This window comes from Mirounga angustirostris, unplaced genomic scaffold (assembly GCF_029215605.1).
Source record: "Mirounga angustirostris isolate CCGP_5_RB_7025 unplaced genomic scaffold, mMirAng1.0.hap1 SCAF_8, whole genome shotgun sequence".
Taxonomy (NCBI): Eukaryota; Metazoa; Chordata; class Mammalia; order Carnivora; family Phocidae; genus Mirounga; species Mirounga angustirostris.
In genome coordinates, this window is record NW_026991716.1 from 102,947,174 (window position 1) to 102,973,852 (window position 26,679).

General features: G+C 39.9%; 1 protein-coding gene and 1 pseudogene across 2 annotated transcripts in view; both read right to left on the reverse strand.

The window, feature by feature from the left end:
- MAN1A1 (mannosidase alpha class 1A member 1) overlaps positions 1-9,867 on the reverse strand; it is a 166,615-nt gene extending 156,748 nt beyond the window's left edge. The window contains exons 1-2 of one of the 2 annotated variants that reach the window (XM_045865401.3): positions 9,580-9,818; positions 8,453-9,322 (exon numbers count right to left, since the gene is read on the reverse strand). In XM_045865401.3, the coding sequence (XP_045721357.1) occupies positions 8,453-9,076 (624 nt within the window). In that variant the 5' untranslated portion in view covers positions 9,077-9,322; positions 9,580-9,818. Of the gene's footprint in view, positions 1-8,452 lie in introns of both variants that reach the window. The other variant, XM_045865400.3, reaches the window with a different exon arrangement.
- Positions 9,868-16,973: 7,106 nt separating this feature from the next.
- Positions 16,974-26,679, reverse strand: part of LOC123836511 (large ribosomal subunit protein uL6-like) — a 32,331-nt pseudogene continuing 22,625 nt past the window's right edge.

The following is a 26,679-nucleotide window of genomic DNA, read 5'->3' on the forward strand; positions in this document are numbered from 1 at the left end:
GAGTGATATACTTTTAACAGCAGCCTTTAAGAAGCAATACATCTGAAACAAATAATACATTTATGTTAAAAAAAAAAAAAAAGGATAGTAGGAAGGGAAAAATGAAGGGGGGGAAATCAGAGGGAGAGATGAACCATGAGAGACTATGGACTCTGAGAAACAAACTGAGGGTTCTAGAGGGGAGGCGGGTGGGGGAGGGGTTAGCCTGGTGATGGGTATTCAAGAGGGCACATATTGAATGGAGCACTGGGTGTTATATGCAAACAATGAATCATGGAACACTACACCAAAAACTAATGAGGTAATGTATGGTGATTAACATAACATAATAAAATTAAAAAAAAAAAAGAAGCAATACATCAACAAAAGGGAGGCACTGATGGTGAAATTTCAGGCAGCTGGGAATGAGATTTTGCGACTAGGAACACACCCCTGTGCTTCCTTAATCATTCTACAGGGCTGTCCTTTTGCCTTATGCCCTGATAGAGATCCAGCGGGGAAACACACCCTGTAGCAGCTCCAGCACAGATTCTTGTGAAAGGGGAACTAGGGTCAGGCAATCATGCCCAAACATCAGTTCAGGGAAGCTGGACTGAAGCCGGACTTGGCCACCCCCAGCATGGACCGTAAGCCCTCACCGCCTATCCATGGGCCCTCTGGTCCCTCAGAAGGATCAAGTGCTCCTCGGAGGACTTTGAAAAGATCGTTCAGTGAGTAAGGGTTGGGTAGATAGTTTCCAGCAGTAGCTCACGGTCTTTGCCTGGCCTGAACTCACTCTCCCCCACCGTCATTCACAGGTCTGTGTCCATGCCCCATGGCCACACCCTGTCCTCATAACCCCTAGCCTCAGCAAACAGGCATCCCCGCTGCACAGTGGCAAAGAGGCTCTTCGTGGGCGTGGTGTGCTCTTACCAGCAGCAGAAGCTGGCGACCTTCCTCAGGTTCTCATCCCTCTCTTCCATGCTTCTCTCCCACCGAGCACCCTCACAGGAAGGACTGGGGACAGGACAGTCCAGTGGGAGACCCACATACAAAAGCATGAAGACGTGCAAATGGAAGTTACTATATTAAGGTCGGCGTGTCACTAAAGGAAAGGATATAGAGCAAGAGTGATGAGAACACAGTGGGGCAGTTTGGGGACTGAGCCTTTGATAAGCTTAATAACCAGGGAGACAAAGGACTGACAGAAAAAAGGAAGTGAAGGAGGCATTCTAGTTACAAAAGACAAGCGAATACAAGGGATGGTGGGCTTTTCAATTTTATTATCTCTGTTCTGGATTATCTGCAGGACTGCTGGACTCTAATGTACCTAAAGCAACTGCCAGAGTATTCAAGACAGAAAGGAGGGCTGCGCCTTTTAAATGCTCTTAAGCCTTAATCTCATTTGGTTTTCTTTCAAGCATCTAATGATCACAGAAGTCTTTATCAGGACCCAGGGCAGGTAGGGCAGTGCTGCCCCTTCTCCAGAGCCAAGGAATTAACCAGCATTGCTTTCTCAAGCAAAGATGTTCCTCTCCCTCTAGGATGGTCTCAGTGGGGCTTCTCACTGCTGGCCTGCCATTCAGGGCTGAAGAGGTGGGGCGGGGGCGGGGGGAGGGCAGGCCAGCCAGCCACCAAAACATAGGTTCTCATTAGAGTCAAGAAATCACAGGCAGAGTGCGGCCTTCAGGCTAAGAGGCAGTTCCCAGCTCTGACGTTAGTGCGTTGGGGGAATCTCAGGAAGTCATGGCTCACCGGGCCCTGGCTCTCACCTGGAAAATTAGGACTGGGCTTCAAGATCTCAGAGGTCTTTCTGGGCCCGAAACCCTAACCAATCTCAATTTGTGGCTCTCAAGGAAGGGCAAACTCTGAGTTACAAAGTACAACTGATTTATCTGAATTTTGATTATTAGATGATAGACTGAGCTCTGACTATAGCACTGATCATAATTAAGTAAATTTCTGTCAAGTCTGAAGTAATTTTCTTCTCACTTCTTAAAAACATTCCTCCAAAGATAAAACTGGTTCAAATGCACTTTCCCCAATTTCTCTTTTTCTTTTGGGGAACAGTTTCAATGCCTAAGGGGGTAACTCAAGCGCTGTGATTACTCTGAGAAGGAGCCACTTCAGGAACAGGCGCATCTGACTGCGAGAAAGAGACGAATTCTTTCTCAAATACTTGAAATACAGAAGCTGAAGAAGTATATCGTTTTGAAGATACCTAGAGTTTTTTTGGAATTTGGAAGGAATCTGAGAAAATCAGAGTTGACAGTAACACAATAAAATCATAGCCGTCTGGAAAGATCATCGTGATGAACTGGAAATGTATCCTTTTAAGCACCAAACTTGAACTGTTTTTGGTAACCTTTTGAAACTTCGTTATCCACTTCCTGATTTACCAAACATTATGAAACAAAGTAATCTTAGATTGATGGCTTTAGGGAACAACTAGTAGCAGTAATAATAGCAAGTAGCATTTATCATATATTTGCAACTTGCCTGTTATCATTCTAAGTGCTTGCTGTGTGGATGATCACATTTAAACCTTCTGATCCAATGAAATGGGTGCCCATTTTTGTCTTCATTTTACAAATGAGAAAACCGAAGCTCTGAAAGAGTCAATCGCAACTTGCTTAAGGTCACTCAATGGAAGGGATTCAGGTCCTGGCCATCTGCCTCCAGACCAGCCCTTCTCATCCCCACCGTAGTGCTGCAAGTGGACGGAGCAGGAACAGGCAAGGGTATCCAGAGACTCTCTAGGACCTACTTGGGCAAAGAGAACTGTGCTCCTACAATAAAGAGCCCATAGATTGTTGTAATTTTTAAATGTATGTTTACTTTTTAAAAAACATAGTCCTTCAGGCTAGCTGTCAATTCTTCTGTTACACATCAGGCAATGTCAAAAGAGTATGCGCACTTAAAGTTTGAAGTAGCTCCCCCATGCCATCACACTCCTCTAAGCTGCCCCTCTTCTTGTCTCTCTTCTTTTCGCTTCCCCACCTCTCTTTGTAAAAAATGTCCAACTGAATGATTACAAATGCCTCTGCTTCCTGCCGAGATCTGTTTATCAACAGAAAAAAATGTCATATCAAACTTTTCCTGGGTGGCTTTAAAAAGAAGGGGTCTTCTAAATCATGCCACTAATAAGATTTAAAAAATGACTATAGTTAATGTAACTTAACTAATACAAGGTCAAATTTATAATACTGCAGAATTGTGTTTTGTACTCATTCTACATTAGAGTCTGCAAATGATGAATATGGCCAGTCCATTTGTATACTTCTGTGGCATTTTATTTAGGAGGCAAGCCATGTTAAGACAGTGAGCAACACTCACCAAGGATCCGGCTTCCATCCTCAACTCTAATCTGATTTCCGGAATAATCTCTGTCTCAGTTGCATCTACTGTAAAATGAACAAGCTGAGCTATCTCTAAGGACTCATACAGAACAATATGACTTAGAGCATATGTTTACTTTTAAAAATCAGAGAGTTATAATTTTTATGGCATATTGTTGGTAAAAGAAAAAACCTGCATAGTTTGTATAAAGGATCTTTAAAAGCAGATTTGGGAGTGAGGGTTAAGGCAGGGCTGATTAGAGGTAGTCCAATTACTTAACACTAAACAAGACACGAGGCTAAGAATTGGAGGAAAAGTCATGACTTAATTTTCCCAAAGAAATAATTCTCTTCCTTAAACTACCAAATATTGGTTTCTCTATTACTCTTTTGTCTGGTTAGGGGAGAGGCATTTCATAGTATCTCTGGAATCCATGGGGTGGATGGTTCTATTTTGATCAATCGATACTCATCTTTGACAAACACACACATTTTTATGGTTTTGTAGGTTATGAAGAACTTAAAAGGTCACAGGTTCTCTACTGGACTATGGGCTATATGCAGGTTCCAATGCAGTTCTGATCTACCCATGTATATTTATCTCTCATCACTCACACTGATCTGTAGGTATTCCTCCCTTCTGACCTTGAGACACATGCTGGAAACTCTCTTTATTGAAGAATTTGTACTACCACAGCTTATGGAATAATTCAATATAAATATATAAGTTTCCCACTGAATTCCAACAAACTCAGATTTCATACAAAGGCACTTACTATACATGTGAAATACCAAGATAAATTTCTCAGGATGGTTTATTTGATCAGCTCACCTAAAAAATACAGAAGCATTGACTCAAAAATGCATTTTTTTAACCACTTTTCACACCTTAACTAGGTTCTAAGGCCTATGAATCTTAAGTTACCTAGTAAGAGGAAGACAGAATATTCCTCTCAAACAAATTATCAATAGCTACAGAAAATTAAACTGAACGTAATTGATCATCCATTAACAATTTTTTCTTGCTTTCATGTATTGAAGTTCAACAGTCAGGATCTACTCTACCACTTACACTGCTGAAATCGTCATTTATTCATTTACCTATTAAAGAGAAAAAAATTTTACAAATACTCTATGATCTACCTGCTCTGGGGAAAAACCTAAGAGTGGGGGAATCTTGCCTTTGCCTCTAGTCAATGTCAGGTATGTTTCAGAGTAGGGTGAGCAGAACAGGCAGGGTAACTCAAGGGTATTGAAGTTCCTCTGGAGTCAGGTCTTCAAATTCTGGCTTTTATTATTTTGCAAATATTATTTTCCACATCAGAACTACCCATACAGATAAATTGGAAAGTTAAGTCTTCAAAATAAAAGTATTAGTCTGTCTGGGTAGATTATTCCTACATCTGATCTTTAATAAAAGGGTTAATCATCAAAAGTTAACATAAATGATAGACTCAAGAACAACATAAGGCTAGTGTGTAAGGCATAAAAATACATTTTAACCATTAGCCATCAATATGAACATTTTCTTTAAACTTAGGATCATATCAGTAGGTCTGGAATAAAAAACTAAAGAATGCTTTGAGAAACCTATAGACAACTGTGACTGCCATGGCTGACCAATCCTAAAGCCTTGCCTGAGAGACCCCAAGCCGAGTGTCAGACCCTTCACTCCTACCCCATTTAGGTTGGTGGAGACTCCAGTTTGAGAAGGGAGGAATCCCCTCTGAGAAGATGTCTTCAGCCCCTATTACTCAAGGACTCCCCATAATTCCAGGAGATGAAAACCAAAATTATTCATCCTCTAAATTAGGATTATGGCTCTAATCCTAAAGGACTGTACAAGTTCTTTGTACAGGCTCAGAACAAAAAAAAAAAAAAAAAAAAAAGAAAGAAAAGAAAGAAAGAGAAAAAGCTTCCTGATTTTTAAGAAAGGGTTAAGGTAGAAGAGGAACTAGACTATTCGTTTAAAAATTCCATGGTGTTATTTTAACTTTGGTCCTTCATTATTTTAACACTGCTTTTTAAAACTAAGGATAACTTGAATACAATTTTAAAAAGATCAAACTCATGAAAATATATTCTATGTATCATAAAATTCAGGGAAATTCCAGAGTTGATTTTTTACAAAGTTTTCATGGGGCGGGGGGAGCATCTTGATTTCAATTTTAAGTATTACATCAAAGTTTTACCATCCATCAAATTAGTACTGGAAAGCATATAATGGCTTTTTGTGAAGGGAGCTAGGTAATATCCTATTTGAAATTATGACTGTCTCCTCTAGGCACAAATTTGTTAAAAATTTACCAAAGTACCAGTAACACAATTGTGTTGGCATTATAAAAATAGTATTAGCTGTCTTTAAATTTACAAATTAAATGTTTGGCTCAGAAATTATAGTCTAAGCTCTCAACATATTAGACTTGCCTATACTTTCTAAATTTTAGCTATAAAACTGTTAATACATTCAGGTGTACTAACACCTGAGAGAGCTTAAGTATATAAAGAGAACTAGAAAATACAGGGACAACAAAGATCAAAACCAAGACAAAGATCTACTGGTCCATGACAAAAAGTCCACGGTGGTACCAGAAACTGAATATAAAAGTGTGAAGTTAAAGCGCAGTGCTCTATTTACAATAGGTAACCACTCTTTCCTTTCTAAAACTGAACATTTTCAGCACAGTTTTAGAATAGCATTTTTTTTTTTTTTTGGTTTACAAAGGAACGCATCTGCCTGAACTAATCTGATGAAAAACCATAATCCATTTCTTCCCATTAGCTTTTGACTAAATACTGAAGCTAATTATGCTAGCTTTTCTGGGTTCTCACGGCAACACGGAATTTTAAAGAACACATTACTTCCACCACTTTATGCAAGACTGGCAGTTTCAAAACATCTAAGTGCTAAGACGTTAGCACCACACAGATACAAAAGGCTACGTAAATTTTCTTTACATGGCTAATTAAGACCTTTTGATTTAGAGGGCGCCTGGGTGGCTCAGTTGGTTAAGCAACTGCCTTCAGCTCAGGTCATGATCCTGGAGTCCCAGGATCGAGTCCCGCATCGGGCTCCCTGCTTGGCAGGGAGCCTGCTTCTGCCTCTGACCCTCCCCCCTCTCATGTGCTCTCTCTCATTCTCTCTCTCTCAAATAAATAAATAAAATCTTAAAAAAAAAAAAAAGACCTTTTGATTTAGAGAGACAGATTAACATGGATCCAGTAGGGGCAGATAGGCATACTGTTAATATGCTGTCCTCAATTCCCACTGCTTTTGCTCTTGACGCACTTTTAATCACTATTGGTTGGTAAGGATAGCTTTTCAACATCCATGCATCTTTAGTATTTAAAATCATTTCCTTGGACAACTGTGATCTGCACTAACTGGCAGCTCATAGGAATTTAGAGGCAAGAAATGTGTGAATTACACTGTTTTAAACTTAAGGGAAACATAAGCATATAGATTTACGGTTGGTTTACCTATGATTTTGTTTGGATATTTTTAAGGAGGATGGGAGATGAAGAGATGAGGGAAATTGGTGAGAAATAGAGCTTTTTATCCATTTTCCTGGTTTGGTATCCCTGACAGGATTTCATGGAGAAGGCAATCTGCTAGAGAGAAGTTGTCCGGGGACATAAAATATATTCCTCCAAGTCTGGGAGGTTCTATGCCTGAAGAAGGGTCCCAAAGCAGAAAGGCTGATGGGCTTGAAGGAAGCTATCTGCACAGAAGGATGAAGGCACCCTCTTTGTGCCTAGGGTAAACTGAAAGGGACCCAAATCTACTTTAACTTGCTCAATTACAGCTAAGCCAAATTCATCTGGTTTTATACTAAAGTCACAAATCCTGTAACAATCAAGCTGCCTCCATTCTGTAGGTACTCAAGCTAAATACCTCTTCACCAACTCAAAATTGTTTACTCTCTGAAAATGGGAGAATGAGGCCACTTCCTTTCCTGATTACCTACCCAATGTCAAAACATAAAATTTATTTTCACAGAGACTCTGACATTTTTTGAATGCCAAAATATTACTTCCACTTATAACACATTTTAGAAATCTGAATCAAGATTTGGGATGAAATGCTTTTAATATGGTTCCTCCAGCTCTTGGATTGTGTTAAAATTCAGGCTGGTATAGTTTCACACAGGAGAGTAGCTGTGGAAGGAAGCACGTCCACAAAGAGCCTGCTGACTGGTGAAAGGTGACCAGGAGAAGCCCTGGCTTCAAGTCCTAACTTGGTCACTAACTAATTCTGGGGCTTTGGGCTCCTCAAATTTCATCTTTAAATTGACAGTCTTAAATGACTTTAAAGGTCCCCCTCAGCTTTAAGCCAGTTAAGTGGCCATATGCTACAAGTGCTAACTGAAAATTACAAGAAATAAATTATGAAAGACTTATCGAAGTCCATGTTTGTCTTGGATTAAGTTTGTCATTTTTGTGTTGCTGTGGAGGCAAACCTGTTGCATCACATAAAATACTCTTTCTCACTACACCAGAAATACAAGAGACAATTGGCTGGCTTTTTAAATTTTTCATTTTTTAAAATGTAAATAAACAACAGTGTGCCCCCTATGATAGAAAGTTCTCAAGTTTCACCTTTATAATCTATAAGTACACACAGGATGCCACCTGGGAGCATAAGGCCACATGACTGAAGGCCAGGGAGTGCTGGCTTGCTGTTAGAACCTTTTTATCCTGCATGAGCAATGCTTTGTGTTTACGTTCAACCTTCATTTTGAGCCACGTCCAAGCCTCAATAGGGGGCTGTTTGGGACCTTCACTGTCAGTGTTCTCAGGCAGGTACGATTACCCGTGAGGAGGCCCATGAGAGAGGAGGTTTGCACGCCACCTCACCTGCCCATGTATTTAATACCTACCTCACGTGGTTTATGCTTACCAGAGCACGCAAATTAAAAGCAACGGGATTCAACCTCAGATCTTAATTGGCCACATCTACTGTGATAGTAAAAAAAGGAAAACTAAAGAGCCTTTGACATTGCACCTGGTGGAAGCTGAAAAGCTCTCTGTCCCCTTACACTGTAATGTTACAGTCGTACGAGTTTCAAAGGTTTGTCTTTTTCTCCCCAAAAAACGCTGCCAGGCAGGAGGGGTTTCCAGTACGGTGCACTCACCTCTTTGATCTTTGCCCTCTTGTCGCGGATGGCAGCGTCTGCCGGCTCTCGGCCAACCGCCCCGATTGGGGGCACGAAGTCTAGCGGGGGCAGCCTCCTGAACACCGCCTTGTCACGCAGCTGGTCCTGGGCCACCTTCTCCTTCTCCAGCAGGATGTCTCTTTGGATCTCCTCGGGCAGCTTCTGCAGGGTCTCCTTGGCTTCCCTGAGAGCTCGCTCGTGGTTTTCGCGGATCCTGGCCAAGTTGTCCTCCAGGGCGGCCGCCGGGTCCCCGGGCGCGCCCTCCTCGCCGCGCCTGGCTCGCCCATCTGCTGCGTCCTCGGCGCGCGCCCCGGGCCCGGGCTTATGGTCGGCGGCCGACTGCAGGGCGGGGCTGGAGTGGAACAGGACCCCGCTGAGCAGCTTGGAGGAGTCGGGCAGGAAGAAGATCGCCCCGAAGCAGAGCGTGATGAAGGCGCTGAACACCAGCAGCAGCACGAACTTCTCTGTCAGGCGGAAGGCGGCGGGGCCGGATCCCTTCCTGCCGCCGCTGCCGCCGCCGCCGCCGAGCCCCCCGCCCAGGCCGCCGCCCAGGCCGCCGCCCGCCGGGCTGCTGAAGAGCGGCAACAGGCCCCCCACCGGCATCCCTCCAGCCGCCGCGGCCGCTGGGGTGCCCGCTGTCCAGTGGCCCTGCGCCGCGCCGCTCAGCAGCCAAACTTCGCCGCCGCCCGGCGTCAGCGGCTGCGGGGCTGGGTCCTGCGCATCCAGGCCGCCCGAGCCCCTGGGCTGGGCTGCAGGTATGCCCTGGGGAAACAACTCTTCTGTGGGTCTTCTCCCAGGGGCAGCTCCTTTGGCAAACAAGCACGCGCGACAGACCGCTGGCCGCAGCCCCTGCGGGGAGAGAAACAGTAAAATGTAGTAATTACGATGATGGTGATAAAGTTTCCAGCGGTCTCCGCCCTCCGACGGCCGTTTTAGCCGCCGGGACAGCTCCCCCAGCGCGGAGTCGGGAGTCTGGCTCCGGGCACCGCCCTCGGAGCTCACTCTTTGGACTTGGGGTGAAGTTTTCTGGTCCCGGGGGGACTGGGTGTCCTGCGCACACTTGGAGCAGGGCCGCGTGCGGGCACCTCCTGGAGAGGGCAGCGCACCTCTGGGGCAGGAGGGACGCAGCGCGGGTCGGGGGGCTAGTCAACTTCGCCAGCTCCCCATCTCGGAGCTGCGACTAGCTGCCACGGCTTCCCAGGCGGCGGCTGAGCGTGCAGCCCGGCCGCCCCGCAGCCCTGGTCGCCGCTCGTCTGGGCTAGCGCGCCGACCCGCGGGCGAGTAGGAGCGAGCAGGGCTGCACGGTGCCCTCCACCGCGGCCCCGCGAGCACTAATACCACTGCCGGTCTCCGGGCATTCGGAAACGAGGGCGGTGACGCGTCCGGAGAGTGATGGCGCGGCCGGGCCAATCACGCACCGCTCAGGGACCCGCGGGGGCGGGGCCGAGGCGGGGAGGGGGCTGCGCGGGGCGGGGAGTTTACGGGAAGCGCAACCTCGCGGGGGCCCGGCCGGGGGCGGGGAGGTCGCCGGTCTGGGAGGCGCGAGGCCGGCGGGAGCGGCAGTGGGGAGGCCGCCTAGACCCGAGCCGGAGGCAAAGGGCGCGAGGAAGCGGGCTGGGTTCGGGGTCGGGAGTGTATCCTGCGCGGTCCGCGGGTCCGGGTCGCAGGGGCTCGTTGGCCTTGAGTGGCCCGGGAGGCGCCGGGACTGACGCAGGACCTCCCTGCCGCCCCCTCGGACCCGCCCCCCAGGCCGTGCGAGGCCCGCTCCGAGGGGTCCCGCGAAGGACAGGTCTCGCTGAGAATCGTCCGATGCTGGGTCGTTCTGAACGTGTCTTTTTCTCCAGTTCCCTCTTTTTACCCAAGACGGGGATTCCCCCGGTGCCTGGTAGCAGTCAAACCAAAAGTCCCCCGTAGAGAAGCTGTGATCGGAGAGCGTTTGAGCTCTCTGGTCTAACATCCTTTTACGCCCTGAGATACTCATCGTTTTGTGGTTGCTTAGGATGCTTCTTCGTCTGCATCCTTTCTCCACCCACTTGAAGAAAAAAAGTTACATACCTCCCCCACCCACTCCCACTTTCAAAATTCATTTATCTCATAGAAGTTGGTCAGATTTTCCATTTAAAGAAGACAGTTTTGGGCGCCTGGGTGGCTCAGTCGTTAAGCGTCTGCCTTCGGCTCAGGTCCTGATCCCAGGGTCCTGGGATCGAGTCCCACATCGGGCTCCCTGCTCGGCAGGAAGTCTGCTTCTTCCTCTCCCACTCCCCCTGCTTGTGTTCCTGCTCTCGCTGTCTCTCTGTCAAATAAATAAATAAAATTTTTAAAAATTAAAAAATATATAAAAATAAAGACAGTTTTATGCCAAAGCTTCAAGTAATAAATTTGAACACTGTGTTGAAATTAAGTGTTGGATGTGATTACTTCCAGGGAAGTAAGGACTTGGTCCAATAGAGATTGTTTTCAAGACAGCATTATTTTCCAAAATGTGTTTGCAATTTCCCTGTTGCTCTGAAAAAAAAAAAAAAAACACAAAAAACAAAAAACAAAAAAAACGGTTATCAGAGGGGAAAAAGTTGACTACTGACTTCTCATTTCTGAAAGCTAGTTTGTAGCAGCCTTCGCCTATGCCTCCCCCTTCTCTGGAAACGTGATTTTCGCTCTGTTTTGGCTTGCCATTTATAAAACAAAGAGCTGGCAGTTTACAGCAAGATGCCTACAGTACAGTTGTTTCAGATGCAGACTGTATGAGAAAACACAAAATTAAATCAGAAATCCTTATTACAGTTTTCATTTAACTGTTCATTTAAACCATCATTATTTGTTGTATATTTGTTTTGTGTTAACATGAGTTATACCTCCAACGTTTCTGTTAATGGGAAATTGTTTGATAAAACTGACCTATGGCTTGGTTATTCTCATAATTGCTATGAAATTCTATGCCCAGAAGAGTGCAGCATGTCCAAGCAGGGTAACAAAGTTTAGAAGGACTGAAAAAGAAAACAACATTTTTTTAAAATTAAATGATAGAATAGTAATTTTTATTTCAAACTACATTTGCAAGTTGTGGATAGGCTGAAAAGTTTGAATCAGTGTGAAATAATACTGCTTATTTTCAACAGCTTTAAAATTCAGTTACCTCATGGATAGGTAATAATTAGGGTTAATACCCTAAAAGCTAATCCCTTTATGATCTTTTCCCCAAACGATTTATTATCTTAATTATTATGTTTTAGGAATGGAATTATCTCTTATAGCCATAAAAATATTTAGAAACTTTAATTTAAAAATAGTATACTAAGTATTCCAGAAAGGCAATACAAACTACTTTTAAGTGTATGTTAAAATGGTAATAAAAGGGGGTTGTAGGCCAATTCTACTTCTGGCGCTCTTTAATTTTGATACCAAACCAGTTTGGACATTTAACTCATCGCCTATAGTGGAAATATTCAAAATTTAGCATATGGTCTTAAAGATGATTTTTTTTTCCTAAAAGCTTTAAATTTGATTTATCTATATTGTGTTTACAGCTTTTAAAATGATGGCTCTGTTTATTTCTGTTCCCCTTTATGAAGGTTACTTTAAGATTACTTTATTAATACCTGTATTTCTTATAAAACAGAGATTTATTATGAGTGAAGCCTAGCTTTAATGATTTGTTAAACAGGAAAACAGCATGGGTGATTGATTATAGGATATGTTTTAAATGGGGCCAGTCTGTGTTAGGTAGGATGAGAAATATGTGGGAGTGCTCATATTTGGGCTATAGCAATTAAAAAAAAAATCAGAGAGAAGGTATTTGAAGGGACATATCAACTAAATTAACCATGTAAAAACTTTTAAAATAACCACACAAAGTCCTGTATATTCATGGTAAAGGAAGAATACTGGATGGTCAATAAATTAGAAATTGTATTTTGTTGAAGCAAAATCTGACACTTTGCCCCGATTTCAATACCATAAGCACTTCTCATTCCACAGCTGGAAAAACAATGTTTTATATCTTGAGATAAAGCAAAAATACAGGTGATGGTTCTGGTCCCCAAATAATAAAACCTTGACCCTGTTCCATAAATCCATACTCACCCACCACATCTACTTGAAGATATGTTATGATCTCTGTGGATACAATGATTGTGACAAAGTTGCTGTTTCTTCATTATGAATAGTCTAATGCAAATTTAGCAACCTTAGTAATTCTGTGTGGTTTTTTCTGTTTAAATACTTGCTGTGTGTTCTGATTTGGCCAGCTAGTCCTGAAGTATGATTTCCTTGTACCTTTTGCAAGTTTGCCTACAAACCTAATTCTTACTTTTTCCTTTGCCAATGCTTATATCTCTGTATCTTTTTTTCATAATTTGTAAATTTTGTGTTTCAAGATAAAATCTTTAGAATCAAGTAATTTTTTTAAAGTTGATTCTGGTTAGAGATATCCCCCCCAAGGTGCAAAGAAATCCCCAAGTTATTTGACTGTTTGGATTTCTGTGCTTTTAAAATGTTTAACAAAGGGTACATTTATTTTTTATATTAACATGCCAAAAATTAAATATAGTAATAATTATAAACAGGGTTGGGGGAGGGACAATGTTTTTATAAAAACTATGGTGAATGAATATTTTATAAAGTTGTAAGTCCCAAAAAATTAAAGTGCAAAAATATTTCTTAATAGGAAGTTTCTAGAAGGTACTAGGTAGAAGTTTATGGAAGAATCCCTTTGAGAATTTTTCTTTGATTTAAAAAGTATAAAAAAGTAATACAACAAAAGAAATACACTTAACATACATGTGTAACAGTTAACCATTGAAATTGTCCAACACATTAGATTTCTGATAAAATTTTCCTGTTGCTGATTTTCTACTTGTCTTCAAATTTTAGGTCAGAATAGGTTTTGGCCTTTATTTAAAAAAAACCAAAATGTAATATGTAAAAAAAAAATAGTTCATTGTGAACATTAATCTTGAATTTTCAGTACTTCATTGGGCAACTCTGAATTTTACATGAAGTTTATTAAGATAGGAATTAACCAAAATTACAAATAAACTGTTAATAATATTTGTGGTCATTTGAGGAGCTACAGTTACAGCTCTGGTTCTTTTTCTCTCACTCCTCAATTTACTTTGGAACTGGCCGTAAATAGATTATTTTTATAAGGACTCCAATCACCTTTGTATATGTGTGGGAGGGGGTGGTAAGAGGCTGAATCAATGAGACCCCTCTGTCCTTGCATGTTCTGTTGAAATATGTTTTTGTTTTGAACACTCATTTCGTAAGTATTAGCAGTCCCCAACTTAAAAACATTGTGTTCCACCAAATATTTGTACATTAGCTCTTTGGAACTTTCAGAGTGCCTCTCTCCATAGAAACAAAGTTGTAAATGCTGCTGTGGGTTGTAGTCTACACTACAAAGATCTAAGACTCTAGGGAAGGAAGAATGAAATGTTGGAAAAACACGGTTGCAATGCTAGTAATCAAAGTAGCATTAAATTAGAAAGTGTTTTATTTATCTTGAATGTTGGAGCCTGAGGACAAACATTTATTTGAAAGAAAAGGAGACAGAATGATTATTTCAGAAAGATTCTAAACCTACTTTCAAGGTCGGAAAAGTTTATGGAAGTTCTTAGTATAGTTTTCCTTCATCATGTTAAGTTTTCTTCTGGTTTCAAGTGTATCACTAGAATTACTTTTATGATGTTTTTGTTTTGTTTTGTTTTGACTTGATTAACAAAAGGACTGAAAGAGATAAGTACAGGGAGAGATTTTTCTGAGTTAAGTGGGCAAAAGTTTGAATGAGAGAGTGATTTATTACAGAGGACATGTATGTCCTTGGCTGTGTGACCATGGGTGATAATTTATCTATCTTCTACATCTCTCATTCTTCATCAGTAACATTGCTATGGCTCTTAGATTAAATGATATAACTAATGTGTTTGGCACAATAGGCATTTGAGAAATTTAATTCAATTTTTCTCCTTCCCTATAAAAGGAATTAATGTCTGGGGTAGTCAAAGAACAGTGTCTAGAGGATTCTTAAAAGGAAGAACCAGAAAAATGTAGTAAGCAAGAAGTTTAGGATTATGTGGTTCTTCACATGGTTGTCACTTTTCAACTTTTGTCCTCCATTTAAGTAATATCCATTAGAGGTGTTGGGGGAACAGCCTCAGGTTTGGTAGGCAGCGGATCCTATGCGTGTCTCCACTCTTTATATAAATAGGACCAAAAATTTGCCAGCTAACCAACTTTATAGTTCTTTAAGCCTTTAGAAAATGTTTATGATGGCAAAGTCTCAAAGTGAGGAGAATGATATTACTGCTCAGTGCTTGAAGAATAAGGAAACCAAGGATTCAGGGCAAAAAGGCTAGGCAAGCCATGTCAACAATGACCTTTAGGAGCTCTTGTATCTGAAATGTTTGAAATTTATGACTTGAGGCAAGTATATTATTTCAACTGAGTGAAATGAAAGGAAAAAGTTTCTTTCTATGACCAGAGAAAAATATAAAATATTTCCTTAGTTTTTAGTTCATTAGATACATTTAAAAAAAATCACTTTTTCTTAAAAAAATGTTTCCCTCTTCATACTTCATTCTCTGTCCCATAAAAGATCATACACTTTTCCAGAAAAACCAAATAAACTCAGAAGAGTTATAAGACATTATTCTGCCCAACTGAAAATTTTTTCATGAAATAAAATGAAATGAAACCACATGTGCCCGTGCCTGTTTTGGAGGAATGATCTACAACTATGACACGACAGCATTTGGTTTCCCAATTTCATTGCAAAATAATTGTGCTGTTTGCACTACATACTCAGACTTTCATATTGTCCTTCAAGGTAGAACTTTGTCTTAGCCCTGGGTTTCTATAAATGGATAGGAATTCACCTATGGTTCTTTGTCCACTGAACTTATTTTTCAAGTTCACTTGGAGAATTCTTCTGCAATATATAGCTTCATTATGGGCTAAGGTAAAAGCAGATCTGTGTTGCAGATCGTATCTGAACAAATTGCATCTACTGAATGTGTAACTGGTAGTCTATTTATTTAGTACAATTAATACTGGTCTTGGCTGTGGGAATGAGAGGGACATGTTGAAATTAACATAGGAAAAGTGAAGCGAAGAATTCCAAACCTGTGACCCATATATCTGCTAGACTTAATAGTCTGGAACTGGCAGATCGAGTTTCTACAAATTACTACGCTTAAAATGTGTTGAGTTTGAGATACTTAAACTGGTTCTTAGATTATAAATAGTTTTTGAACATCCACTGAGATTGTTAGGTTTTCCAGTTTCTCCCAAATATTAAATGGGTATTATGTCTTCCACTATTATGATACTATCATAGATTGAACAGTAATGAACAAGAAATGAAATATCAGGTGCCTAAACTTTTTAAACATTTTATATTCTTTATTTTTCCCAGTTTCAACAAATAGCAATTTATAGGTAATCTGTTTCACTTACAACCTCATCTAGTGCCTTCCCCAACCCCACTTCTAATATTTCAAACTATAGTTGACAATTTCACTCATATTTCTTAAAAACTTAACCATTATCATCAAACCAAAGATTAACTCCTTAAAATAAAAAATCCAGTTGGTTCATTTTAAACCAAGATCTTTCGATATATTCCATGTGGTTGCTCTTTTTCTTAATTTCTTTAAGTCTTTAAACATAGTTTACTTTGAAGGCAGAGCCTGCACTTTTTTGATGGATTGAATGTGTAGTGTGTAAGAGAAATCAAGGTTGAATGTTGTATTTTGCCTGAGAAATCAGAAGGTTGGAGTTTCTATCAAGTGAGATGGGGAAAACTGCAGGAAGTGGGGGTGAGGAGAGGGGAACCCTGATAAGTTACTCTAGCATGGTAACATATTTAAAATGTGACCCATGGAATTAGGAGACTATGGAAAGGTTATCAGTTTCTAAAAATATCAAGGACTAGCATACGGGAATAAATAGCTGAGGTCGGGTAGAGAGTAAGATTGAGAGGATCCTGAACACAAATTAAACTTACTAAGGCTTATCACTTTGTTCCTCTCCTTAGCTGCCTTTTCACAAAAAGTTACTGGTATCCAGACAAGTGACTCAAACACACTGACCTCACAAATATTCAAATCCATGACTCTGCAAAGTTAGACGCCTTTAGGACCGCCCCCAAAAGTTCCTCATCCAATGGTGATCAGCCACATGGTGTGGCCTATTACTGGTACCATATTCCTCTTGCTGAAATACCCTTAATAATTCCTTCAAAAAACTAAATTCAAACCACTTCTCTCATGAAGTTTTACTAGAAAAGACTCCTGTTCTCTTCTTTCTGTTACTGTTCTTGGCACACTACAATTTACTTCTGAATGGTTTACTTGCCAAATAGTTGGAAAGAATATTGGTTTAAGAAAAAGCCCCAAATCAATACAGCTGTTATTGCATCTTTAAAATATCACAAATTAGTCTGAAAAATCATCCGGCATCTTGCTGTTTCCATAGCTGGATAACTTAGATCTTACTCCTCAGCCTACTGAACTGTTCCTTTTTCAGAAACAAAGACACTATCCCCCAAATTTCTGATATCCTTGTTTTTAACTGTTGTGGCTAGCTGAATCAAAGCAGCTGAGTTTGATACAAGTTCAATGTCATTCCCTTCAAGCATTAAACTCATCTTTCTGGGCTTGAGATACTGAACAAGCAACACCTGGCCTCATCCAAACCCTGTGGATGTATTTTTCACCCAAGAAATCTTGGATTTCAACAAGAGAACCATTCTCCTGAGTAACAACATTGATGGGGAAGTGAGCACACACAAACCTCATCTTGTAATGGGAGCCCAGTGTAACACCCTTGACCATGTTCTGTATATGACTACAGATAGTGTGAACAGTAGCCAGTTCTTTTCTATTTCCCACCATTTGTCAACTTGGAGCCTCTTCTTTATCTTTCCAAGGAGACTGAGTTCTACATTGATGTGACTGGAGTCCCTTTGCAGAGTTCCTCCAGGGCCCTTCACGATAACAGTGCGTCTCTTCAGAGTGATGTCAACATTTTCTGGAATGTCAACAGTCTAATTGCTGAGAATGGTCTTTATTCTCGTAGTAGATGCGACAAAGAGAGCCCATTTTATAGTCTCAATATTAAAATCCACATATATCTCTGGGGTGCCTGGGTGGCTCAGTTGGTTAAGCAGCTGCCTTCGGCTCAGGTCATGATCCCAGGATCCTGGGATCAAACCCTGCATCGGGCTCCCTGCTCATTGGAGAGCCTGCTTCTCCCTCTCCCTTTGCCTGCCACTCTGCCCACTTGTGCTCTCTCTCTATCTCTCTGTCAAATAAATAAATAAAATCTTTTTAAAAAAATAAAATCCACATATATCTCTATCAAGAATTTAATTTCAATATTCTTAAAAGTAAGTAGCCATTATAAGGAATTTAGTTTACTTAAGTAATCCTAGAGCTAATTTCATTATTTCATAGGTGTTCATAAGGTAGAATAAATTACTGTAAGAATAAAGTTAGGAAATGTAAATTTGTAAAACTTTTTCAGTTAACTAATAGGCTATATATAATGTTCCATTAAGTACATTAAAAAATTTTTTTTTAAGATTTTATTTATTTATTTGACAGAGAGAGACAGCGAGAGAGGGAACACAAGCAGGGGGAGTGAGAGAGGGAGAAGCAGGCCCCCCACAGAGCAAGGAGCCTGATGTGGGGCTCGATCCCAGCACCCTGGGATCACGACCTGAGTCGAAGGCAGATGCTTAACAACTGAGCCACCCAGACGCCCCCCAATTAAGCACATTTTATTAAGTGTATTTGGCATCATCATTTCCCTCTCCTTGAAAAAAGTGTTTTAAATTCACATACACGGCTGGTGGAATGAAAATGGTGCAGCTGCTTTGGAAAATAGTCTGGCAGTTTTTTAAAAGGGTAAGTATAGAGTTACCAAATGAACCAGCAATTCCAGTGCTAAGTATATACCCAAGAGAAGTGAAAATATCTGTGTACATAAAAATCTGACCATGACTGTTCATATAACACTATTCATAATACATAGCATTATTTATAATAGCCAAGGGTAGAAACAAAATAAATGTCCATCAACTGATAAAATATGGTATATCCATACAATGAAATATGATTTAGCAATAAAAAGGAATAAAGTACTGACACAAACTGCAACATGGAAGAACCTTGAAAACTTTATGCTAAGTTAAAGATTGCAGGCTGCATATGCTATGGTTCCATTTATAGAAATGTCTAGAATAGGTAATCTATAGGGACAGAAAGTAAATTAGTGATTGTCTTGAGCTAGGGTGCTGGGGGAGTGGAAGGTCACAACTAAAGGGTACAAGATTTCTTTTGGGGGATGATAAAAATGTTCTAAAATTAATTGTCATGACAGTTGCATGGCTCTGTAAATATGTTTAAAAATATTGAATTGTACACTCTGGGTGATTTTTATGGTATGTGAATTATATTTGAATAAAGCTATTACAAAAAGAATGTTTTCCTTTCAGAACTAGTTTACAAAAAATCTTTCTCAAGAACCATGGAATGTCTTAAGCAATAAATAAATAAATAAAGCTGACATCATACTAAATTGTATTATTAAATATTTAAGCTGGAAAAGTAGGAAGTAGAGAGTATAAAGTCAAGAAACATTTTCAAGACGACAGAGGAAAACACTAGAATTTCTCAGCTTGAGAAATACATACTTTTATTGAGAAGTCAAACCAAGGGAATGTTTTTAAGTTATGAATCACTTCTATACTCCACACTCTTTCCTATTAAGTAAAACATAGACAAGTAATAGCATTCATATTTTTTGATGTGTGGAAAGTTACTATTAAGTTAACTGTACCTCACAGCACTATAGTGAAAAGAATGTTTCCAGGAAAAGTTAACTTGCTCAGAGTAGGCAGCTTAAACTAAGCAAAATGATGCAGGGGCAGCAGAGTTAGATTAAAAATCAGAAGATCTATTTTTAAAACTAGCTCTCATTTCTGTGGATTAAACATTGAGCCTCAATTTCTTCTGTAAAATCATGCGGACTCCTAATTGAAAGGGCTGTTGTGAAGATCAAATTATATGTTGTATGCATATCAGAAAATGCTCTACAAGTATAAGGTATTATAACAACTATTAATAATCAATAATATTAATTATTATGTCATATTAGTTAAATATTTGTTATTAATTCAATATTACATTATATTAATTAAATTCAATAAAGTATTATGTGTATTAAAATAATATTAATTATTAATATAATAGTATTTTATTAATATTAGTTAATTATTATTAAGTACTTGAAGAACCTAGTATCAGAATTCTAATACAATAATCACTACTGGGAAGACCAGAGAGATAGAATTCGTATCTATCTATTCTATCTACCTACCTGTCATCACCAATATCTTTAAATGAAAAATATTTTGAAGAATTGACTATTCTATTTTGTAAAGAAATTATGGATATTTAATAGGACATATTATCAAATTCATAGCAGAATCTATATATGACTATTCTATGTTCAGTTAATCCTACCAAAATAAAAACCATTATCCTGCATGCCTTCAAGAAATAATAAAAACCAGGACATCCTGAGAAATTTTCTATTTTTCTCCTTTCTTATAGTATTCATACTCCCATTAAACTTACATTTTTTCCTCTTTAATTGATTTTGTTTTTTGTATTTCTACAATTTTATATTCTTATCACAAATATAATACATATTTACTATAGAAAATTTAGGAGATATGGACCAACAAAAAACTGAAAAGTCTTACAACGACAGTGTGTACATTTTGCATAAGGCGGCAGAGTTATGCTCTCTTTCAGTATGTTCAAATACACATTTTTTTTTTCTGGTTTGCCTCCCTTCTCCTCTGTCCTGCCTTTAAAAACTTTATTTGTGGTGAGTGATATATCTCTTTCCCACTTGACCTTGAAGGCAGATGTGTAATGCTTTTGTTAAATCCCTAAATTTTCTCATTTAAAAACATGGAAACAAATGGGAAATGGAAGAGGTTTTATCACTGATTCTCTCTTTCTGGTCACTACAGTTTTCTGTTTATGCTGACCACCTATTTCTTTACTTTCTCTTGATGCCAAATCATCAAAATGCGGTAACTTTTAATTTAGTACAGAGATGTGTTTTTGTAAAAATTTGGGGAAAAAAATGAAGGAAAAAAAGAAACCAATTCTTCCCTCCTCATAGACAATCATATTTAGTATATTTTATATCTTCCTCATCATTAAAAAACATACACATAAAGGCAAAAAATTTTTAAACACATAAATGTAAAATAGCTAAACATTCAGGTGCAATTTCTTTTTCAAGCTACAGAAATATGGCATGTGGAAAGGATTATCTGAACTAGTCAAAGAGGACTTTTCTCAGCATTGGCTGCCTCTTCTACTCTTCTTCGTAGATTCAAATTATCCAAACCCTGTTTGGTTGATTAGAAGATGTAGTTACTTTCCAGTTTGGGTTATGATTTGCTTTCCTCTTTGTTTGGAAGTTTTTAGTTCAATTTAAAACAGGGTTGCTGGCTTTTTTTTTTTTTTTTTTTTTGGCTGTTGTTTTGTTTTGTCTTACCCCTCTCATGCTATCTATGGTTAAAAGAAACTAGCTCATTGGTTCTTTCCATTTCTCAAAGTAGACTTTGTTGTCATTAATTTCCTTCTTCAGTGTTACTGATCTCTCTAAAAAATAAAGATGCAATTCTGGGCACTGCTCTGCAACTGCCTTTCAAGACATTTTGGTGACCAATCTTAAGGAAAGACAGAGTCCTTTGTCATATCCTAAGTGCCTCCCTGTTTTATGCATTACCTGTAGCCAAATAAGGGACTTGGAAATTTGAAATGCAAATGTAAAATTGCAGCAGCTTTCAGATCTAGTTCAGGAGAAACTGAACACAGAAACAATGTGTTCAAATTGGGATACAAAGTAAATGGAACTCATTATTTTTATTTATTCTCATTTCCTTCATTTAGTACAGGAAGAAGTGATGATGTAAAACTGTTTTTGAAATAAATGTGTGTGGGGTGTGTGTGTGTGTGTGTGTGTGTGTACATGTGCATCTGTGTGTCTGTGTATCTCAAAGATGTTTAGGCCAAAACTTCATTTCTAGCTCCTAAACTTATTACAGCATTCTTTTTTTTGTTTTTAAGATTTTATTTATTTGAGAGAGAGAGAGAACAAGTGGGGGGCAGAGGCAGATGGAGAGGGAGAAGCAGGCTCCCCACTGAACAGGGAGCCTGATGAGGGACTCGATTCTAGGACCCTGAGATCATGGCCTGAGCCGAAGGCAGACACTTAACAAACTGAGCAACCCAGGTGCCCCTACAACATTCTTCTTTAAAAAGATAATTTTTCATTTGCCCTTTGCCCCCCACCTGCTTAGATTCTGTGATTCATAATTTCGATAAATATTTTGCCAATATCCTAAACTTTTTGTCCCTCTGTCTTTTTGTCACATTTCTCTGGCAAAAACCTCGATCCCTGAGGAACACAAACATCTACTTTTTCAGTGCCTATGCCCCAGCTGCCAGGCCTTGGTAGGAAAAGTACAGTATGGCAGATTGATTGCACCAGAATCCATATCCAACTTCAAGTGGGCCTCAGGACTGCCCTTCAAGCCTCCCGCATCTATTTGGTTCATTTACTCTCCCACCCAACACAACACTTTCAGACCTTCCCCATTTTCTCCTACTCTCTCTAGCCCGGTAATTCCCAACCAGGGACGATTTTGCCCCCAATCCCAGCCCCTAGCAGACATTTGGCAATGTCTGAAGACAGTTTGGATTGTCACAGCTGGAAGGACCGGGGTGGGGTAGGGCTGCTCAAAATCCAATAATACACAGGAAAGACCTATATAATACAGAACGGTCTGGTCCAAAATGTCAATAATGTGGAGGCTGAAAAACTCAACTCTAGCACCTTCATGCTCAGCAGATGCTATTCTTCCTTTACAGAGAAAATAGCAGGCAACTTTTGAGAACTCCCTTATCTTTTCTATTTCAGACTCAAAATATACATCTCTGCACAGGGTCTCCCCCCTCATTACAATAGAGGGACTATCTCCTCCAGGCTGAGACTAACCCGCCGCCTGTGCTTTGGACTTCAAAGCCTCTCACTTTCTCTGTAACATTATACTATTTATTATTTCTCTTGCGTGTATTAGATCTCGCCTTCTATATTCTTCCTTTTTGATTTTAAGCACAAAAGTTTCTTCAACTAAACAGACCCCAAAAACCCCACAAAGAACAAACGCCTCCCCTCCCTTCAGGTACTGCCCTGTCCTACTCTCTCTTTACAGCCACATTTCTTCAAGTAGTTGTTAATGACACCAGCGGTCTACAATCCTCACCTCCCACTCATTGCTCAACCTACTCCAGTCTGGCTTCTAGCCTTGTCACACCAAGAAAACAAGCTCTACTGAAGGTCACCGATGTCCTCCACATCATAGATTCCTGAGATAATTTTAAATTTTCATTTGACTTCACCTCTTAGTAGCATTCGCCGATGTTTATCATTCCGTGCTTTTTGAAACATTCTTCCCTTGATTTCTGTGACACAACAATCTCTTGGTTTTCAATATCTCTGATCAATTCTTTTGTTTCTTGCTTATTCATCCTCTTCTTGACCTTTAAATGTAGGCATGTCCTTAAGGCTCAGTACTGGAACTTTATGTCTTCTTAATCTTCATTGTCTTCCTAATGCATGTCATTCAGAATCATTGTTTCATTTAACATACATATGCAAGATATTATTTTTAAGATTTTATTTATTTATTTGAGAAAGAGAGTACATGAGAGTGCACAAGTTAGAGAGAGATTGAGAGAAAGAGAGAGAGAGAGCACGATCAGGGGTGGAAGGAAGGGCAGAGGGAAAGGGAGAAGCAGGGCCCCTGTTGAGCAGAAAGCCGGATGGGGGGCTGGATCCCAGGACCCTGAGATCATGACCTGAGCCAAAGGCAGACCCTTAACTGACTGAGCCACTCAGGCATCCCAATATACAAGATATTTTCAAATTAATACTTCTGGTCCAGGCCTCTCACAGGTTTTAGATCTGTAGACCTAGTTCCCTGCTTCTTTTTCATATGTCTCGAAACATTTCAATCTCAACATATCTCTAATTGACATCTGCCTCTTTTCTTAGACTCTCTTCCTTCCAACATTGCCTTTCCAGTTTTGGTGAGACTCCTCAGTCTTGAGAAGAGGAAATTCTCAACCTCCCACTGCTGAATCTAGAAGAGCCTGGTCCTCATCCTCTCCAATGTCAAGGCAGCCAGTTCATAGCACCTGATCAAGGCTTTTCCTACAGCTTCTTTGCCTTTCAATCAGTTACTTGAAACTGATTGTTAACTGATTGTGTAACTAATAAGTAACACCTACATTATGTTATGATTTTTTTTTTTATCCCAAGCTTAGATGGCAATAATGGTATTCTGCTGCAGTGGTTTTGATGTTCTGGCCAGAATATTCCTCCTAAAATATGTTTATGATCCTCTGTGGCTCTGAGACCTCCAGAATGACCTCAGTTCTTGTTGATTTCCCAAGCCTGACTGGGGTCTGAAAAGTAGGGATTGCTTTTGAAGACAAGAGTACTTACTTGGGAGGGGTCTGAGGAGTGTTTCCCTATGCCCTCATCCAAATCCTTTTGGTACCACTTGTTCACAATCTTATTGTCATGTGAGAACTAGATAGATGGACATTAAACTGTGACAACCCCAAAAGAATTCATGCTGGGAGGGGTGAAAGTCTGATTTTGGCTGAGGTTTTGCCAGAGATGAACTGTTTTTTCAGTCAGAATGGGAATAGTCACTTCCAGAACAGTCACTAGATGTTCCCAGGTTTTAGTTCATACCGTGGCACAAATATTTAGGTATTTGAATTCAATTCTCTTTTTTTAAAGATTTCTAACGCTATTAACAACACTAACTTCTACCCATAGTCACTGACCTGGTCAAATCCTTCACTGGTGGTGGCAGCAATGTCCCCTCAGGTTTTACCCCTATTGGGTACCAGAGTGCAGGTGACCAAAGATGATAATTTAATTACTTTTTGGTCACTGTATACCATGAACTTCCAAATGATCTTCCTATAACATCAAGGACGCTTTCATGCTTTTCCGTAACACCCTACTTGCTGGTTCTAAATTCTTTGATTTTATAAGATGCTTTTGATTAAAAATAACAGAAAGCATTACTGGTCTCCTTCAGCCAGCAATAAAAGGGCAAGGGAAGGATTTATTAGAAGGATGCATAGAGTTTATGGAATCAACATGTGACTATTATTCCCTCAAATGAGACCGTTATGCTGCTAGACGGAATCAGAATTATTTGCAGACTTGTATTCAGAGTTAGAACACAGAAAGCCCCACGACACCAATTATAAAAGTGAAATCCAGAAAGAGAAGGCTTAGACATCAAAATATTGGAGGACTTTACCAAATCACATCAGCAGTAATTTGGAGAACACATATAATAATAGAATTTTAGTGTATATGACCAAAGATGGAGAAACAATTTTAGATTAGGCTGAATATAGTTATTGATATGAGTTCATTTTTAGGAAATTCCTAATTCCTGATACTGTGTGATGGAAAGAAGTTGCCCTGGGTAACACTAAACTAGACTTACAAATGAACTTGAGATGTCAGAAATGTCTTAGAATAATGTAGAGAAAATAATTCAAATAATTGGGAGATTGGAATACTGGGTTTGATTTATCATAGGTGTCCTGTTCACCTGGCCATTAAGTACATTCCTCAAGCAGTCCTAGAAGACATTCCATTTACTAGGGTTTGGAGACATCTGTTGTGATTGAAGCTCTGGCATATTACAAAAGGGGTGTAGTGGCTGTTCTTTAGAGGCTGTGGGAGAAGGTAAAATAAAAATGGGTTTCCTGATTTCAGTAGGAACAGTGAGTCCCTAAGATGGTAGAAGCCAGACAGGTCACTCACCACTGGAGGAATGATGGGCCTGTTACTATAATGGCAGCAAGGTGTGAAATGGGGGTGACTATAGGCATCTTTGCCAATTGACTAATCCATCACAGAATCCTTGGGGTTCAAATAGAAGAACAGTCCCTTAAGATCACATTTTATTTCTCCAGCCAAAAACTACTGGTCTGGCGAAGAGTTCTTTTCCCTATACTCTATACTAGAGTATAATATATATGGCTTATCAATAATGGTTAATCCTAAAATTTAGCTTTCAGGGTAAAGATATATATATCACAATGAAACTAGAGGAGGAAAAGACATTACCTGGAGTTCATAGACTTATAACTGGATAGAGTAATGAGAGACTTGGGATTATCTTCATTTGGAAAAGAAGTGTGTTTGTGGCATAAGTAACACCTACATTATGTTAGGAGGAACAGTCTTTGGGAAGTGTAATTTTGGGAAGTAGTATATGAGTGAATGTTGGTCTGCCAAAGATGTGGACCATTGTGTACATTTTTTAGTTTATTTCTGACTTTCTAGCATTTTACCACATTCCTATTGGGGCAGTCCTCAGAGAATACAGTCTTGGGAAGGATAAGTGCTCCACCTCCCACTAATAACATTGAAGATGTCAGTTCCTCTCTTTCCCTGCTCTTGGAAGACCAAACTTAGGCATATGACTTAGTGAATTAGACACTGCTACCTTGGAGTGTAAATTTGAAAATGGAGCACATACATGAAGATAGGATGAGGATTCATGTTTGGTTATGGTGGCATGATTCTTACAATGTCAGGGGTATTCTGGGCAGATGATTCTTGTCAAAAGACACTTCTTATTACCACTGATTCCTGGACTTTGGGACCTGGTTTGATTCCTGTCTGGTTTCCGGGTCTTGTGCTCCAGCAGCCTTTGATTTGGTGAGTTCATAACAGCATTTCTTCTCCATTTCTTTGCACTTACATAGTCAGAGTTCACTTATATAACTTTCATATGTTGGTTGTATCTTAATAGACACAGGACTTAAATGCTCAGTGAATGGCAACATCATTTATCTAGTTGAACAAGTAAAAAATCCAGGGTAAATGTTTGACAATCCCTCTCCCTCCACTCCACATCTAATCCACCACTAAATTTTATTGATTTTCCTTCCCAAATATCCCTTGAGTCTATCCACATCTCTCCAGCTTTATCACCATCAACATCAACACCCTAGCCTAAGCTACCACTATATCTCACTGGGACTATAACAACCTACTTGGTCTCCCAGAAC